This window comes from Eutrigla gurnardus (genome assembly GCF_963514095.1).
Source record: "Eutrigla gurnardus genome assembly, chromosome: 12".
In the NCBI taxonomy this organism is placed as follows: Eukaryota; Metazoa; Chordata; class Actinopteri; order Perciformes; family Triglidae; genus Eutrigla; species Eutrigla gurnardus.
Genome location: NC_139926.1, coordinates 20221099 through 20240647, shown reverse-complemented (window position 1 = coordinate 20240647; position 19549 = coordinate 20221099). Strand labels below are relative to the sequence as shown.

The following is a 19549-nucleotide window of genomic DNA, read 5'->3' as shown; positions in this document are numbered from 1 at the left end:
AAATTTTGGACAGCGGCAACAAAATGCAGCGTTACCATGGCAACATCATCCGGTGCATTTTCCTCTTCTTGGATACACATCCTCGAGCCGCCCCTCTGATTGGACGAGTCCCCCTTGGATGTCACTGGGGCAACCGAATGATGGGAATTTTAACACATGAACGGAAATGCACACGCTGGCTCTGATTGGCTCGCTCCGCGCTCTCATTCAAGGCACGAGTGACGTGAGCGGTGAGCGGAGGGCGCCCGTTGGAGCGCGCGCACGTCCGTCTGAAGAGGGCGGGTCCGTAAGCTTGTTTTTTTCTCTCTCTCTCTCGCTCTCTTCTCCTCGGTACGGGAGCCGAGTGGGGACCAGCTGGGTTACGCCGCGACCGTGGGTCTCCACCCGAGAGTATGGCGGCCGGGATTCCACTGGAAAGCGAGGGAGACGCGGATACAAGCCAGAGATGGTGAAGAAAAGAAACAAAGAGACATTCAAATAAGTGTGGGAATACTTTTAGTTTGGTGCTGTTCTCCCGACGCGGCTTGAAAACATTGCGCTCGTACTTCAGTCTAGGGGCCAAAGCCAGCGTTTTTCCCCCCCCTGTGTCCTCGATGGAGCAAGTTTGTTTTTTTTCTCCCCCTGATGCATAGATAGGGGTGAGCCAAGCAGATGAAAACCCGCACGCTCCACAACCTCGTCGGGCGATATTGTCTTCCACATCGTCGGACTACCGCGGTCTCCGGACGCCCCGTGTTAGCTGTCAGTGTCTGGCCTGCATGCGGGGAATTTCTACAATGAAATCCATCTTGGGGCACCGTGTCTTTGTGCTCCGCCAGAGCTGAGCTGAGCGGCGGGCAGAGCGGACACCGTTGTTATTGACAACCCGTTCGGAATGGTGAACGCGACCCGCGCGCGAGGCGTTTTGAGTTGATTTCAATGACGCGCGGAGATTCGACAGTTTACGACTTGATTTAATCACCACCACCCCCCGCGATGCGCGAGTATAAAGTGGTGGTCCTGGGCAGCGGCGGGGTCGGGAAATCCGCCCTCACCGTGCAGTTCGTCACCGGGACGTTCATCGAGAAGTACGACCCCACTATAGAGGATTTCTACCGCAAGGAGATCGAGGTGGACTCCTCGCCCTCGGTGCTGGAGATCCTGGACACCGCCGGCACCGAGCAGTTCGCCTCCATGCGGGACCTTTACATCAAAAACGGCCAGGGATTCATACTGGTCTACAGCCTCGTCAACCAGCAGAGCTTCCAGGACATAAAGCCGATGAGGGATCAGATCATAAGAGTGAAAAGGTTGGTGATACAATGCGCAGGTCCAGATGTGTCAGATGTTGATAGTGAATGTTATTGTACACACACTACGGGCTGGCCTATCGGGGGCCCTGTAGTTTCAGGGTGCGCCTATAGGCCTGGTCTGAGAACTGTGCTTGCATGGAGATGTGCAGACAACAACACGACATGCCTGTCCAGTTTCAGTGCACCAGGTCTGACCCACAACACTTGTAGGTGGGCAAATGTGCTCACACTGCAGGCCCCCAGCAGCTCTACAAGTAACCATTTTTGTTATATACACTCGTCCCCCTCAGTGTTTCTACAGACTTTTGTAAGTCAACAGTGACGACCAGTCGGTCCCTCCAGCCGGTCCCTCCAGTCATAACAGGACGAGACGGCGTCTGTGATGTACCAAGCTGCTGCCCACTGTGACGGATGCTGCAACCCTTGTGAAAGACCCAGCCGGGGGATGCCCTGGAGTCAGTGGGACAAGAGGCTCTGCAGAAAAAAAATAGGGGAGGGTGGGGGGGCACTAACATGCAGAGAGGGGGAAGAAGCCATGTTTTTTAATTAACAAACTGCACAAGCTCTTTAGGAAGAGCAGCACAATTGAAAGCGTGAAATCGGCTGTCACAGATGATGCAGATACGAGGTCACCGGAGTGAGCCGCTTATTGATACCCAGAAGGGGTCAGCCGAGGCCGTTTGCGGTTACACCGTCACGTTATTGGATTTTCCCCTCAACTCCGGGCCGACGCTCTGTGGAGACACGCCGGCGTGCTGTGCGTTCCTCCTGGTGACACGGCGCGGCGTTAAAGAGCCTCAATAGACTTAGATGCTGCTGGTTAAGTCATCGGTGGCGGCACGCACTGGGCCGTGACTGAGTGGGTTCATCTGTCATTGTAGGTGTCGGTGGATGTGTTGCATTCAATGTAGGTAGGCTCCACGGAGACGAGGCCCCTCCAACGAAGAAGCTCCACGAGTGCAGCTTAAAGCTCCTACTCTGCTAATATATGTAATTACTTGAGATGATGCTCGGCACAAGACCAGTGTAGTCATACCAGGCTTTAGTGTTTGCATTCACTGTAAATATGTATCCTTCAGTCTTTTTTATCTTTCAAAATGCACTTCTGCATTTTACAAACAGTCCTATAAATCTGTGGCTCTGGATGAAAGAATGAGGTCAACATGTTTCCCCCATATGGGCTGAGAGTGAGGAGAGGTGTGTTCAGTCTACTGTGTGTTTAATATGAGTGTGTTTGTATGTAAATGTATACATGTGTGCTCACACAGCAGATGCAGCCAGGCTGGTATGTGATTTCACACTAACCCGAGTCACAGCGGGAGTTCTGCTCTGGAGCGAATACACCACACTTCACACGTTTCCGAGGCCTATGCTTCATCATGTGGACTTAGACGGGAGTTAGAAATGTCCATCCATAGGCAGGACTTTAATCCACAGTTTGTTCTGAATGAAAGTATTCCTCTTCGTTAGTTATGAATCAAAGCATTTCTGATGATTTAGAGGTTTAGAGATCATCTTCCTTGTAGCCGTGCTGCTAGAACAACAACAAAAAAACTTCAAAATACAAAAAGGTTTGCTTTAGTCAAGTGGGTGTAATAGATGAGGTCTCGAACGAAAGCTGTCTTTTGAAGTCTTTTCAAAACCAAAGAGTATTGCTGTTATTAAAAGCTTCTGTCTGTTGTTGACAGCAGTTATATAAGGTGACTTTCTGCTCCTGAGGGGTTGTAAATACGTTGTGTAAGTATAAGTCATACTTCCACAAGCACACAAACAACCGCCTCCTCTTTTACCCATCAAAGATCAATACAAGAACCACATGCTGGATCATAATGTGACGCATAATCATGAGTTTAGGTCATAGTTTCAGGAAATTATAGTAACAGAAACACAAATGATCTTGGGATTATATTTATCAAATTAGTGGTACATTACCATTTTTAGTGTTTCCAATTTATTAGATTATGTGTCCTTTACAGTTTTGTTTTCTTATTGTGTTTATTTTTACTTGTGACGACCAACCAAATGTAGAAAACTTAATTGTAGGCCAGTTTTCAGTAATTCAATTAATAACATGAGGAATCTATAGCTCATAATGCAACGCAGAATCAAAGTATTTTACATTTGAGACAACAAGTCAATAGCTTTCCTTTGTGGGCTGAAGAAAGAGCTGCTTATTGCTCTGCTAAAACCATAGCTGAAAGGCAACAAGTTAAGGCATGTTCTGTGGGCTGGGTGAAAGGCATTGTGGGAAATGTAGGATATCAGTAAATGCTGTAGTAATTAAGCAGACAGGTAATAAATCCATTTTTAAAAGGACACTGCTCACAGCATCACAGACCAACAAGAGAAGATCACGATAACATCGGAAGAAGCAACTATTTTGATAATAGATTAGTCGTTTTTATAGAACATTTATAGAAAAAAGCTCTTTTTCATGTCATCGTAAACTGAATGCCTTTTCTGGATAAAACCAGACATTTGAAGATGCCATTTTTCCGCTATTGTGAGATATTCCATAGCGTAGAGGATACAATTGATCAAAAACACGAAGAGCAGATGAATTTATAATGAAAATATTAATTAATTGCAGCCATAGCGTTTTCCCTGAGGGGTGGTTGAAATGCAGCCGGCAGAACTTTGACCACGCTTCACTAGTAACAGGTGTCTGTCTGATTCTGGTGAGTTTATGTGTGTTGTCTTGTTCCTGCACATTACACAGCACCACCCCTTCCCTCGCCTGTCTGTCCCTCCTCGCTGCTAAAACACTGGTGACCTTTCACGACCGCGTCGGCGTCCGCTCAGGTCAGAGGTGCTGGTTCGCGTCGCTCTCACTCTGAAAGCTGTCAGCATCTATCTGTGGCTGCCGTTAGCGGCTTCAGCACGCGATTACACCGAGGCCTGCCCGTGTCCGCCGGGGACCTCATCACACCCGGCGTCAGCTGCAGTTTACTGTAATCCAGAGATGTATGGTGATTGGCGTTGCGAGTATTTATGAGCGGCGACATTGTCAGAAGAGCGAGGAAGAAAAGTGAGACAGGAGGCCGTGATAAACCACCGCACGTGTGCTTTCGGCGTCGTGCACAAACTGTGGAGTTGTGCCAAGAGGTTGAAAGGATCAAGATCAATAAATGGAGGAGGAGAACGATCCTCTTTCATCTGCGGCCGCTCTCTGCTTTGGAAGTCGCCACTTAACAGAGGGTGGCGCTAGTCAGAGACTGCCTTAGGGTCAGTCGGTCGGTCCACAGAAAGACAGAAACATCTCCACGACTATCGGATGGGTCGTGCTGAGAATTTGCACTCGTGCTGCTCTGAGGTTGAATGCTAATGACTTTGGCGCTCCACTGACCTTTTTTCCCCTCTAGCACCACCGTGAGGTTGGCATTTGGAGTTTTGATGGATTGTCATGAAATCTGGTGCAGACATTCATGACCCCCTGAGGATGAGTTGTAATCACTTTGGAGGTCCAATGACTTTTCAGCTTGGGCCGTTTTCAGGTCAATGTTCTCCAATACATCAGTTTATGACTTAATACCTGCAAACCGAATGACATTTTCGTCATCCTCTACGCTTTAGGCTACTTTGTGTTTTTTGGAGGGGGAGGAAGGCTATGGCTCGGGATAGAGCGGGTCATCCTTTAATCACAACCGACCCCTCCTTCAGTCCTTGAGCGAGACACTGAGCCCCAAGTTGCCCCCTGGGCACATTCGGTGCACATCTACTGCTTATGGATTTAATGCAGATATAAGGTATATGTAAGTCAGGTTTACCATCCAGTTGCACAAATAAAAACAGAGCCATCTTTGGCTTGCATAGAGGCCTCAGAGGCTACACCGCACCCCGTAGGCAGATGGTGCTCAGCAGGACGCGAACAGCCAGACCAGCAGCTAACCGACTGTTTCTTCTGCACACTGACTGTTATGTGTGGGCTACATAGACAAACCAAAGCTACCATCTTATCACATGACTGCGCCTCCTTCAACGGAGAAGGCAAAACCACAGGGAGCTTTCCGAGCAGTTGTGCTGTATGAGCAGTCTCTTGAGTACACACAGTTGGGCGTTTTCCCATTAAAACCAATAAAGCAACGGTAAAACTGTATGATTCAATGTATTAGAATCACATTTAAAGGAGTACTGCAGCTATTTGTTAGGAACATGATAAAAAAATGGTTAAGTTGAACTAGAAGAGAGCCTGACAGTTAGAGAACCCTGGATCCTACACTTCCTATAATGGCATTATATGACATGACTAATGGTTGAATGCCCCTTTTACTCAAGCGTGTCTCCAAACATAACGAGCACATCCATGTGACTTATGGTATATATATGCTGTGTGTCACATTGTACCTGGTACAGGAGACTCGCTAATGGGACGGTTTAAACATTTATCTGATAAAGGTAAGGAGGATGTCAAACTGTGCACTGCAGTGTTTGCAACTAAGTGACAAAAATGCCACTGAACTATTCTTATAGAGGGAGCAATAAAAAAAAAGACAGACACGGCCTAATAGGATGGGTGGTGGATCAGAGGATAATCTTGCAGAGTTGAAACAAATAGATCCGTGGGAGCTACTTGGTGTGCAGATCCATATTTCTATTGTTGAAGAAGCCCATTAAAAACTGATCGCAGAAGAAAAACAACAAGCAATTATATAAAAATAACAGCCAGGCAGCAACATCTGTCTAGGCATAAGTGGTTTATAAAAATGAGTGAATATGTTAAAAATCATCCTACAATTTCCCTGAAGAATCAGAGCGGCGGTATCCTAATCTCTCATATTCACTTAAACATGCCAGGGATGCACCGATCCGGGTTTGTCAGCTTTGTCAAAGTGATAGTGTCAACAATATAATAACATCCTCATTTTCCAGATGCTCAGAACTATTCAAAGCGTATTCCAGCAATCCGAAGACATTTACAACGCAGCGGCACTTTGCATTTCACATTTCGGGGTTTTGTACTTTTTATACAGTAAGAGGAGGAATTTGCCCCAGACAAGATAATTACCGCTGGGAGAGAGCAGTGTGCTGTATTTGTGATACGTCTCGATCCGACAGTCTTGCAGCCCCCCCCTCCCCCCCTCCTTTTCTCCAACATCTGTGAATAGCATCAGATTTCTGAAGGAAAGGGGAAGCAGAGGGCACGTTTAAGTAGTATACCGGATCTTTCTTTATTTTAATCTTGCATCCTTTTAAAAAGCAGACATGCAAAAATCATACGCTTGCCAATGGCGCGTTTACCAGAGATTTTCCAGATATCTATTCCTACTGAACTCTTCTTTGACCCTGATGCCGTGCCAGGAGCTTATTGCTGCTCTCTGACTCAGCGATTGTCTCTCTACTGAAGACCCTCCACAAAAGGGCGGCTCAGCACGCAGCCCGTCTCCCCCCCCCCCGTCATCCTAGTGCTGGCCCGAGTCAAACCCGGAGGCTCTCCGGCCAGTTGGTTTCCACCGTCCGTCAGCAAAGCCTCCGTGAGTTGATGCATCATGCATTATGGATAAGGTGTGTCTGGGCATGCTCCGATGGGTGTCGCGTGAGGCTCCGGTGTTTAAACCGGCTCTGTGTTACGACGAGCCCTCCCTGCTTGGCCGACACCCTTCATGTGGAGGCCCTGGGAGCCTCAGTATCCGTGGCAGCCACAGTCTCACACCTCCTGGGACTGCTGGTTTCCTCCTCTGTTATTATGACTATATATAGACCCTAGTGTGCCACGCTTGTGTTATGAAGACGCTGAAATGAGCTACATAACTTGCATAAGGCTGACCGAGTCAAGTCTTCCATTATGGTTAGAAAGAAACACAGCAGCCTTGGGTGTGCTGACTCCTGCTGTTTGGGACATCATGTCTTCTTTCTTTCTTTCTTTCTAATGTTACGCCAAAGAAATCAGTAGATTAAATTGATAATGAACGTGATCTCTAGTTGCAGCCCTGCAGTGATATCACTGATAATAACATGCATTTATATTATTGCTTATATTTTCTGGAGCAACCATTCGGGGCATGCAGCAGTCATGGCAGATCAAATAGAAGATAGTTAACTTTTCCACAGGCCTCCATGAGAGATTTACAGCAGGAGATTGGAGGCGAAACCACATCCTGGGGCAGAGACACCCAAATGGCTTCATTACCCCAACTAAACGCTGAGCCCCCCGTGGCTTCTGCTAAACGAGTACAGCTATAAAAGTCGAGGTTTTTCGACTTGCAATATCCACACCCACAACTATGTTTAGGACTTCCGTGAAGGTGGGTCGGGGAATTTAAGGTTAAATGCGTGATCTGCCGACCACCAACGAGATGTGTTTCCCAAAATAACTCTCAGGGAAATAATAATGGCCTCAGCTTGGTTTTTATTGCCACGAGGAATGCTGTGAATGAGACCTGGGTGCTGTACTGCATGTTGAAGTGTAGAAGCTGCAGTTGCTTATTAAAGTTGCCTCGGAGCTCAGTGGAAACACCATCACGGTTCTCGGTTACACACCTCTCGGATGGTCCCTTCAAGCCCGGCAGTTCCTCTCGGGCTGCAGAGCCGATCCTGGGAACAGAGCAGGACGGCTGAGATTAAAGTTCACTCCGGATGAAGTATTCATGAGCAGATCAAAGTCGGCGCTGTGTTCTCTGAAAGGTTAAGCTCATTTAACGCTGCAACCTGCAGCCCCTGGCCTCGGAGAGTTGGAAAAGTATCTCAGCCGCTGCTTCTGCAGTCTCAGACGAGTCGTTGTATACCTGTTAACATAGCAATCAAGGATGAAGAGGTGTTTTTATGTTTGTGTGTGTTGGTGTATGAATAATTTAGAAGCATGTATATTTCATAGAGCAAGGGCAGATTTTTGAAAATGATGTTGGTGGGTGTTCGGGTGCAGGACTGGTTCGGTTTGACGTTGTCGTGAACGGAGACATTCAAACGACGGGTCCAACAGATGGAAAGGGCTCCTTTATCCGTCTTACACACCGATAAGGATGAAACAACAACCTGTTGTTTACCAAAGGATGTGGATGTGCATCTGCTATCTCTCTGATGGTTTTGATCTTCGTCATCTCTTCTGATGTGTACAAACCGCCTCAGAGCCCCCCCCACGTCTCCCAACATCAAAGCGTCGTAGCGATTACATCGGTGAAACGGCGTCAGAGTCGTTCCTCCTAATAATTATAGTGCAGTAACCTATTTAATTGAACTGGCGATCTCTTCTGGCTCTTCGCTAAGTAGTCCAGTTCCACAGCGACATGTTGCGCTCCAGCAATATGGCACGGAGTTCAGAGCTCAAGGGATTATGGCCACTTCCTCCCCTCGGGGGTCAGAGCTCGACTACCATTTCCTGTCCTCTACTGGGTCAGACTCGGTGTTTACATGAGACAGGATGGAGATTCAGTGGTTAGTGCAAAAAAAAAAGGGTTTGGTTCTTCATGTGAAAACCTTCCCTTCGCAGTCGAAGACCACGTTTAGACCAAAATAGAAACACTTAAAAAAAAAAAAAAAAAAAAACTTTTTTGTTTTCTTTGGCTTTCCTTACTTTGTAACCATCTGAGATTATTGTGGGCGATTTTGAAAAAAAAAAACTGTCTTAATTTTTGAATTCAATGATTTTCAGAACCTTTGCTAATATGTTGAAATTCAACTTTTAAAGATGTATATGTAAAAGCTCAAGGATATCTTAAGTTTACTTAATTAAATGTGCTCCATATTCTGTGCTAAGACAGACAATGCCTGTTAAAACACTATTTAACAGAAGTGCACCATTAGGGCTAACAACTGCAATTCAACCTAAAGAGAGGAGAAGAAGAAGAAAAAAAATGTTTTCTCTGTTTTGGCATTTCCGTTTGGATTGTGAACCATCTTAAAACACAAATTGAAAGTACATATTTGCAGTAACAGACATGCACATCATGACAATGGGAGTAGGGCTGGATGAGAATAATGTCATCACTCACATATCTTCTAGAATAGTTACATACATTTTGCTCTAGAAGAAGTCTGAAACCATTTGATACGTTTGATAACACAAATTCGATGTTATAAGGGGATTTTGGAGCCAACCAAAACTTGTGGCACTCCTGTGGGTTCATTTTCTCCGGATGCTTCCCTGCTTTTTTTCACCGAATGCTGTGCCTGCCTCCATTGAAGCCGTTCGAGAACTCTGAATATTATGAAACGATTGAATGAGAAGTTCTGAAGTATTTCCATTGAAAGAAAGAGACTGTCGAATGTTTGAGCAGGTCAGATTTAAATAGGCTGCTATACAAAGTGAAATTGTGTGGATTGTGGAATGTTGGGATTTTCAGATGTAAAGAGTAAAGGTTTTATTTAGTGGTCCAATTAAAATATGAGACATCGGAGCGTTAAGCATGGGCTCACACTACGTTCTGAAAGCGTAATTGCCCGTCTTTTCAAACTGTAAGTTCAATGAAAATATAAGCATGTAAACTCACTGATTGCTACAGTTCCTCAGCATCAGTTTGGTTATATATACTGTATATATATTCCTGTGTGACAACCCGGTGTGTGTCCGTGTCTGTCCTCAGGTACGAGAAGGTTCCTGTGATCCTGGTGGGGAATAAGGTGGACTTGGAGAGCGAAAGGGAGGTGTCGTCCAGCGAAGGCCAGGCCCTGGCCGAGGAGTGGGGCTGCCCCTTCATGGAGACCTCGGCCAAGAGCAAAACCATGGTGGACGAACTGTTCGCTGAGATCGTTCGGCAGATGGACTACGCTGCCCAGCCAGACAAGGATGACCCCTGCTGCTCCTCTTGCAATATACAATAGCCCCGGGGGGCTCCAGGGAACGGGCCGGGCAACAAAAAAATCTACTTAGAGGAAGCTACTCCGACCCACAGTAGAGAGAGAGAGGAGACAGACACACACACACATAAGCACATGCCAATTAAATGGAAGGAAAATGAATGGTTGAACGCGATGGATTTTAACTCCGCGGAGCATAAAATCAGCAGTGACATGATTATAATAATGACATGTGAGTAATGAAAACGTTTTTAAATGAGGAATGCCAGGAATTTGCCGCAAGAGAAATTGACGAATGATAAAAAGGAACATGCCCTCGCCTTATGTTCTTCTTCTTCTTTTTGGGTCTTTATCCTTTTGAGTTGGAGGGGGGGGGGTCATCAGCAGAAAAGAGCAGATTCTACAATAATTGAGTAAAACAAGGTTTTCTCCTTGTTTCTATTAAAGAAGATACATTTTTTTGCAACTAGCTGCTGTACACAAATCCAAAAACACATTTCTGGGATCTAGTTGTTTTTAAATGTTAAGGAGTACTTGATCTACAGTGTGTACAGATTACTCCCAGTTTATTTTGTGCATTAATTGGTGGGAGTTTTTTTTTTTTCTACTCATCAACAGGGCTGAACCAAAGAGGTGACCTGAAAGCACCTCCGTTTTCCTTTTATTTTCAGTCGCTAAAAAAGTAATGGAGAGAAAAAAACGTCATAAGATAAGTCTTTTTTGAAACATTGGGTGCAGTCATGTCTTTCCTATTTTCTCACTTTGAGATAGGATAGCAAACGATAGCAGAATCTCTCACATATCGTGTGATGTTACGTTTTTTTAACTCTCTGGGAGACTCTTGACAGCAGATTGCCGAGTAGTAATACAACGAACCGCTTCATCCCGACGGGACAAAGAGTTCCTCTTTTCAGTGTTCGAATCTCTTGACAGACGATCTCCGGAGTGGGTGACGTTTAAAGTGAAGATGCCAACATTTGTCATACTTTACATTTTCCTTTTTTTTTTTCTCTCTCTCTCCGATCAATATGAAACGGGGCATTGAAGAGCTTCGACGTCCTGATCCCATTCTCTATGTGCTCAAAGTATTTCAAATCCATGGTAACAAATAGTGACGATGAAGGCGACAATAATAAATGGTAGTGTAAATATTTTGTATTGAAAGTGCCAGCTCCTGTGAAGACACCGACTCGACACGTGTGGAACTGTCAACTGTATGCATGGCTAGTCAACAACAACAACAACAACAACAAAAAAAGGATTCTTTGTTTGTTTGAGATAAATATAGGCTGTGGAAAATGTGCAAACCAAAACACATACAATGTCTGGGTCTGGACACTTTGTCTCAATTGTACATCTGTGTTGCCAAGGGAACCAGACTTTCCCCGCGTAACCATTATCATTGTTGATTTTATATTTTTTTATGTGACCATTTACTCTTTATCCCCTCTCTGAATGGTGACACTGTTACATTTGACACCTAAACAATAAAAAGTGCGTTCAACACTCGACTGAGGCCTCGAAGGACTGATGTGCTCACACTCCCACATTTGTTTTACAGCCAAGTTGCTCCTTTATTTCTGTGTTTTTTCTACTTGTAGTGATGTCTATAGCCTTTCTGCAGCATTAATCATGTCCAAAAGTATTGATAGTGCAAGTCTAACATTGCTTTGCATGTCCCATAATCCCATCCCATCATTTGGGAGCTTTTTGGGGGGTCTAACCAGGAAGTCTAAATGTTAGCATGGAGTCAGTGTGAGCTACAGCTTGTGCATTTTAGTCTATATATTTTTTTATGCCAAATTAACCATCCAGCCTGCAATTTAGGTGTAGAGATAACAATGTCTAAATATCATTAGAAAAAGCTAAAAAGATGGTTATTCTCAGGCAAATTTGGGAGGGTCTTTTTTTCTTTGATCCATTTATGGATATTTGTGAGACTGATATCCTCAAAAAGTCATTAAATTGTTCATTGTGTTTATTGATCTTGAACAATATGAAAAAACATTAATTTGACTACCCATTTCTACCACTTTAACAACAGCTCATGGGAGATTTTTGTGTTTTTATCGCTGTTAAAATACTCAGATTTGACTTTCTTCTCATAAAGACAAAGGGTAAAGGAACAGAGGCCAGCTTGGACAAAAGGCTGGGACTTTCCTGTTAGTTAATCTTTAACACATATGCCTTTCAGTTATTTATAGTCTGTCTGGTGTTATTTCACCATTCTGACCTTTTAGCCAGAAGTGGGGTTTAACACGATACAAAAGGAAATGCAGCTGAAGCGGTTTCAGTTATTTGACATATTATTAGAGGCATACCTTTGATGAATGATAGATGAAGCTGTATTTTATGTCATTTGAGAATCTCACAGAGTCACATAAAAACAGCTTGTACAAGAAATAGCGGTAAAATGAAGTTTATTCACAATTTCTTTTTTGACAAACCCACATGGTGACATGGATTTGGAGTTAATCCGTTGTCTCAGAGAGGGCGAGGAACCAAACACTGAATTTAAAGATGAAATGGTTTGAAGACGTGATTTAAAAAGTCCGGGTCCTTTGGTTTGGCAATTTATTTTTGAGATTGTTTTGAATTACTGATGCTGGAAGGGAGTTAGGAGATGCGGCGGTTAATAGATCCGGGGGAAGTGTGCTTGACAACACCCACCTTCGGCTACCTGAGGAGAGAGTGAGATCTGTTTGTGCTCTTATCAGGGGCCGAGGACTGGAGGACCCGATGGTGAGAGGGGTCTCAGCGGGGTTCATTAGGAACCAGAATCCCTCCGACCATCACTCGCTCTTCAGCAGCATCATTTGTGTTTGTGGTATCATGTAAAGGCAGGTTAATGTCCTTGTTGTCCAGTGAAAGCGGTTTAATGAGAATGGATCACCGACCGCTTTGCAGGAATCCGCCTAATTTGTGCAGCTGTGTCTGGAAAAAAAATGTCATGGTGCACTCCAATTCCCCCCCCCAACTCCTTGCAGAGTTGAAGCAAGAATGACTTTAAAAGAAAGATGGGTGGCATCATGAGATTTTTGAATTCTCACTGCAGGGGGACAGAAAAGAAAAGAAAAAATCAGCTTGAAACAGCGTAGGTGTCTGAATTAAATAGACACTGACTCATTGTTACCTGGCCCTGTAAGGGGGCTCAGGGGTACAGACGTGTTTGTTCCAGCTGAGATGCTCTACTATCTGTATGTCAAACGTCAAGACCAAAGTGGGAGCTGCATGAGTCACGCCACCATCCCCCCCCCTCCTCCCCCATCGCTCCCAGGCTGCAGTGCGGTCCCCGGGGGTGTCTGTGTGGGATACAGCAGTCCGTGACAAAAAAGGCCATGTCTGCTCCGTGCACTTTTAATCCCGGGGACGAGAGTTCACGAGGCTGTTATCCCGAGCGCTCTGCCAGCTCAGCGGTTTTGAGGATGAAGGCGATTCCAATGCACAAAGGAGCCTTTTAATTGCTTTAAACATCTCATTGATCAGTGGAGCATTAAAGTCTCAATGACGTCCAGACTGGGGGGCTGAAATATGTGGAAATTTGCCTTTTTTTTTTACCTGTGTAGCACAGGGGGATGACATTTAAAAGAGAGAAATTCTACATTTAGAGGAAAGATTTTCACTGTGAGGCACAGCAGGTCAAAATCAAGCCTTAATTGTGATGCATTACTGTTTGAGGATACTAGAGGAGGTGCACAGATATTTATTTATTTATTCTGCTGTACCTTAGTTGGAAGTCGAGAGCCGAGCTGTTCTCAGCCCACACTCTCAACCCCCCTCTGATGTTTCATGCCTTTTTATATGGGAAACAATGTTGCCGTGCTGCAGGGGGGGACAACGGAACAAACAAGCCGAGGTAGGACTGTCAGAAGGCCTAATAACTAGGTGTCATGGCAACCAGATGGGAACACATGAGTTGTCAATTTCACAGTCTAATTTGCAGCTGCAACAGAGGAGCGTGTGTGTGTGTGTGGGGGATGATCTGTGAAAACACACATTCCTCACACACGGGAATACGTGAGTCCATGTCGAGGAATGTGTTTGCCGTTATCAGACATTAAAGGATGAGTTCACCCACATCACACACTATCACAGATGGTTAGAGGTGTCCGGATACACCGATAGATATCATTTCTTCAAGGACAGAATAGTATTTACCTTCATTTTGTTTGGGTGCCAACATTTATCTTAAAATCTTAGTGGTGGAAAGTGGCCAAATACATTTAATCAGGTACTGGAAGTTGTTGTACATATTTCTATACTTTTATACAGTATATTCTTTCTATTCTATCATATTGATATATTTAACAGCATTTCATGCTTGCTTTTCATATTAGGGATATATAAATATATATACAACCGATAGTGAGCTGAGGAATTGGGATTGTTAATGTTCCGTGGCCACTCACAAAAAAAAGCGTTCTCTGCTTAACACTTACCTGCATTATACGAGGATTTATAGTCAATTAATTTCAATAAAATGCATTCTTCAAAATGTTGCTATAATTATATCAGTAAGTCATATTATAAAGTGTTTGTTTTGTCCTAACAAACATATAAATAGATCAGCTTGTACAGATCGCACAGGTGTTTCTGTTGTTTGGTCCACCTCCCACGTATGTTCTGCTGACCAGTCTGTCTCTAAGTAAATTAATATCTGCAATTATATGAGTCATTATGTGCTTAATTGTGGCTATTTTCATGTTTAGTTAAGCACTAATGCACGGCGATAAAATCTTGTTATGTAAAAAGATTACAAGAAAGAGTTCCTGAAGCAGTGATCCACTAGTTTTCCTATTTGTATGGTTCAAAAATGTACCTTCTCCATACACATTGGATGTCGGTGAATTTGTGCCAGAAATGCCTACTAGATTCTTTTGTCACCAGTTTCTCAGTTTTCCCACCTGATTAGCTAAAAAGGGAAAAACACCTTTTACCAGCAACCCTTCAGGGTTTGACTCGAGCTAACAGTGAATCACACTGATGGATGTTTTATGTTTTTATCTCGGTGGTCGTGATGGAAATGCTCTCGTAGACTCCAGAACTTAAATCTATACCATCTGTCGTAGTCCTCTAAAATTAGAAATGGAAGTGCTAATTGTGTGGATTTATACAACAGCTGAAGGATTTGGTGTATTCCTAAACATGGGACAAGACAAAATACTCCCAGGCTGACTTTTTTTTTTGGTACGTTAACATAAAGAGAAAAAAAACAAATGGCATACATAGTGAGGCATGTGGCTCCACTGATGTCAGCGATAGCTAGAAATTGCAGTCTGTCCTAAACGCCCGTTCTTTGAACTCACTGAGTCGGTAAAAAGCCAAAATATAGAAATCTGACAAAATCAGTCAGGCAGTTATTTCTATAGTCTGACTACTTTTCTAAGAGAAATGATTAAATCAGTGTGATCTCCCTGCCTTTCCACATCAGTAATAGAGCATGTGATGGATGTCTTCACTTATCATTATCGTACCTGATGATAATGACTGACTTATTAGTTAAGAAAGATTATAAAATCATAATGTTAACAAATATTTTACGAGCTAACAATTCAATTACATTACATTACATTTTATTTATTATTTATTTTCAAAGTCCCAACATCACCGAGGAGCAAGCATTACAGCGACAGTGGTGAGAAAAAACTGTCTTAATACGCTTTAAGGCAGAAATCTCAAGCAGACAGGCCCTTGGTTTCCATCTGCATTTGGTGTTGGTAGCAGTATAGTAGTAAATTATTAGCACATCATTTTTGAAACTGAAGAAGTGAATAAATGTACCTCTTTGTTTGTGTTTTTGGGATCCTCAAAGTTTAAAGGCCTCATATAAACTTGGACTCAGTTTCCCATCTTGTTTTCAAGAGAGAAAATGGCCACATGGGGACTGCCAGGGGCAAAGAGCGCACGCTTCAATACGCTGTTATAAACGAATCAGGGATGTGATTCAACAACATAAAAATGCATACAAATGTTGCTGATTTCCGATTCCTGCCATAACGACATGCTATTATAATTAATTATATACATACAGCCTTAACACGGAGGCACAGACACGTGCGCTGCCCTCCCTCCTCCATCTCTGCAGCCCAGAGTGACTGGAAGTGTGGGGGGGTGAGGGGTGGGGGGGTAGAAATGTAAAAGTCTAGCTTTGGCTCTAATGACCTGGTATTCAGAGTTGGTGGGAAACGGTGACGGGGCAGGAGATGCAGCTGCTGCCCTCAAGATTAAAATAGAATCTCATTTCCATTCTATTCATTCTGAAGATGAATACACGCTCAGCGATGGATATTGTATGGAAATGTAAAAGAAATGTCAGGTGGTTTTCAGGTTGAATAGACCACTGGAGGATTATATGTAAACTTCTCAACTTGTGTATATATACTATACTATAGTACTGTATAGCTAACAGGTTAATCAAATATAACATGTCCAAGGTCAAGGAATTCATTACGTCCTTACGTCGCCAACGTCATGGATAAATGTTCCTAGAAATGGATGAAAATATAACAACTTCTTATTGTCGACAGATCCATCTGCATGAAGGCTGAAGACCAGGAGATCAGCGGTGGAAGAAGTCCTCAGATCTTCTAGAAAAAATATTAATACAACAATGTGTACATTAAGTAGAAGTCCTGCAGTCTATAAACTATTTAGTTTAAAGATGATGAAGATTGTCAGAGGATGCTGAAGGTGTTTTTATGGCTGTGTGTGTGTGTGTGTGTGTGTGTGTAGAGAGAGATTGCACAAAGTGGGAGGAAGGGTGAGTTAAAAGGGGCCCAGAAGCTAATTTCTTCTTTTGCCCCAGGGGCCCTCCTGGTAGATTAACCAGGCTGCGACTGCAAGGAGGGGGGCATTTGAACCCCTTGACCTTGAGTACACAGCGTTGAAGAAATCAAGAAGCTTGAATCCTGGTTATGTATCTTCAATGTCAAAAGGTGATATGAAATAATGAGCTCTAGACTTACTAGACACAGGGATCTGAACAGAAAAACATTATAAATATATATAAGAATGTATTTATTCTAGTTTCCACACCCTATGGTGATCAGCATGAAATTGACCCACGGTTTCACGTACGCTTACATAACTGAGAACATGGCACAACATCTTAATTCCTTACGTAACTAATCCAAATCAGCATTGTCTCGCTGTCGTCTCTTTCTTGCTGCAGCTCTCGCTCGGGTTTTCACGCTCTCGCTGAAATGTTCATCTTTGCCTCAGTTTCAAATCGGTGCCTCCAGGGGGCCTCGGAAGCTGCCAAGACACTGAGTGGGATCTTCAGTCCCACACCACCGAGGCGTAGGAGACCTCGCTCTCTCTGCCAGCGAGAAGGTGGGCGGGCAGCAGACACCAAATAGAGACAAAATAGAGTCGGCTTTCCAACACACTGCTTGTCTTTTTATCCTCGTCCCTGCACGCTGCTACATACGTGGAGGAGTGGGCGATGTGGAGGCACCAGTCAGCCTCAGGCCACTTTCCATAATAAAGGACGGGATAAGCAGGGGATACATATCACTGAACACTCGTATAGGAGGGTAGGCCCTATATCCTTACGGTGGCCCTACCAGTCAGAGAGTAGCTGACTTGTTAGTATTATGATACTGAACAGGATACAAACCTGCAGTAAACAACTGTATGAAATATCTACACACAAAACCACCACAGCGAAATGGAAAACTCAAACCAAGAGCTACAAAACTACAAAGAGACAAAAATTACTGATATATTATGTTATGTTGTATAAGAAAATGTATTTAAGTTGTTTATTTGGTGTTCATTTAAGTAATAATGAACTGTTTATTATTGCCTAAAAGGCTTTAAAGGTGAGTCTTATCATGTTTTTACTCATTTTACGAATGTGCTTTAAAACTGTACTCCAGTTCTCGTCCCTCCAATCCAACGTTTCATAACTCCTAAAGGATTTGTGTGTCTGCATCGTCATGCCAAGTGTCCCTTTCAGCTGTTCTCCGGCTGCTCCACTGAGGCCGACCCGGTCTTACGACACTGACAATGAACAGGCCACACATACAGTACTCAAGACCAGGAGGGGGCGGACCACAGGGTGTTAGCCCCTCCCCTTAATATAAATAAGACAGTGTAAGTGCTTGTTTGACAGTACTTGAATGTATCTGCCTTTCCCTGTATATATTATATAACGTCAGAGACGTTCTTTTAATAGATTCCTGTATTTATTTGACTCACACACTGATTTCTATTGTTTATACATAAATCAATTCTGAACCAAAACAGAGAAAGTGTTGAATAAACATCTTGTTGAGTGAACAAAATTAGCCTCTAAAACCACATTCACCAGTGAGTCAGTTATCAGATTCATGCTGTGAAACAAATCTTGTTCAGAATTTTAATTCCAACATTTCCAGAAATATTACACCCGTCTAGCCGACTTGGCCCCGATGTGTACAAAACGATGCACAAGACACCGATAACATTTCCATCTGATGAAATGCAGTGCTATTTATTATTCTAGATTTGTTTGTTGCAAATTGCTAGTATTGGAGATATCCGCTGCTTTCTGTCAAATATAATGGGACTAGACGAGCACTCGGCTACTGAAAGCACCCAAAAAGAGCATTTGAATAAATCAACAGCAATGTTTCTTTCCAGGAAACATGAGCCAGTTACTCAAGAAAATCCCCAAACCTTGTTATTAGTTTAATGGATGTATGTACATGCATATAGGGCGGAAATTATATATTTTATTTGTTGCATTCTATTGCATTTAATATGCCCAAACAGGAATAATCGACAGTATAAAACACGTTTTTTTTTAAAGGCAATATAATTCACTATTGGGGGCCATCAAATTCTTATAGGAATACAGTAGTTTATACTCTGTGATGACATAATGAACCATTTCCATTCATTCTTTTAACTTGTTTGGTATGTATTTTCATTTGCAATTTTTTTTATCACACCATCGCATTAAGCCCTCATGATGTCCTCATATTGTATACACACCGTGTCTTCTCGGTCAAAATGAACCATCTTCACTAAACCCCCTAAATAAAGCACCTTATTTGAATTTTAAACACCTATTTTCGCCTGATGAACTTGTAATTCACCACAATTGTGTTTTCCCTCTTGACATGACAGAAAGACTGCATTCATTCAGAAGACACCACTCGTTTCTATGACACTGTCAATTGTATTATTTTCACTGAATAGGTGTTTAGCAATATTTGTGTAGTATTTCTATAGCCTACATGTAGCAAACATGCATTTTATGATATGTATCCCACTAAGTCAGGTTGTTTTTTATTGTTTTTGCCAGTCAAGGTCATAGATGTGGAGTCAAAAGTAGGAATTGCTAAATTCCCAAGAGTCAGAGCCAAAAAACGCTCCATAGAATCTGTGGACGGTGTAGTTCCATGCGCCGCCGCTAGATGGTACTGCTGTTCTTCTACGTGGCGGCGGCGCCGCCGAGAGAAGGTGGAGGTGCTGCACCTCCTTCATTGTCTGAGTGGAAGGCACCGGGAGTGGATCCGCCGCTCTGCCTCAGTGTAATC

The 19549-nt window shown here is 43.5% G+C and overlaps 1 protein-coding gene across 1 annotated transcript; it reads left to right on the top strand.

Moving 5' to 3' along the window:
• The first annotated feature begins 330 nt into the window (after positions 1-330).
• Positions 331-11533, top strand: rap2aa (RAP2A, member of RAS oncogene family a). The gene is made up of 2 exons (XM_084023319.1): positions 331-1289; positions 9809-11533. Exons 1-2 carry the CDS (start codon positions 976-978, stop codon positions 10044-10046), a joined length of 552 nt encoding a protein of 183 aa, XP_083879445.1. The 5' UTR covers positions 331-975; the 3' UTR covers positions 10047-11533.
• The last annotated feature ends 8016 nt before the right edge of the window (positions 11534-19549 follow it).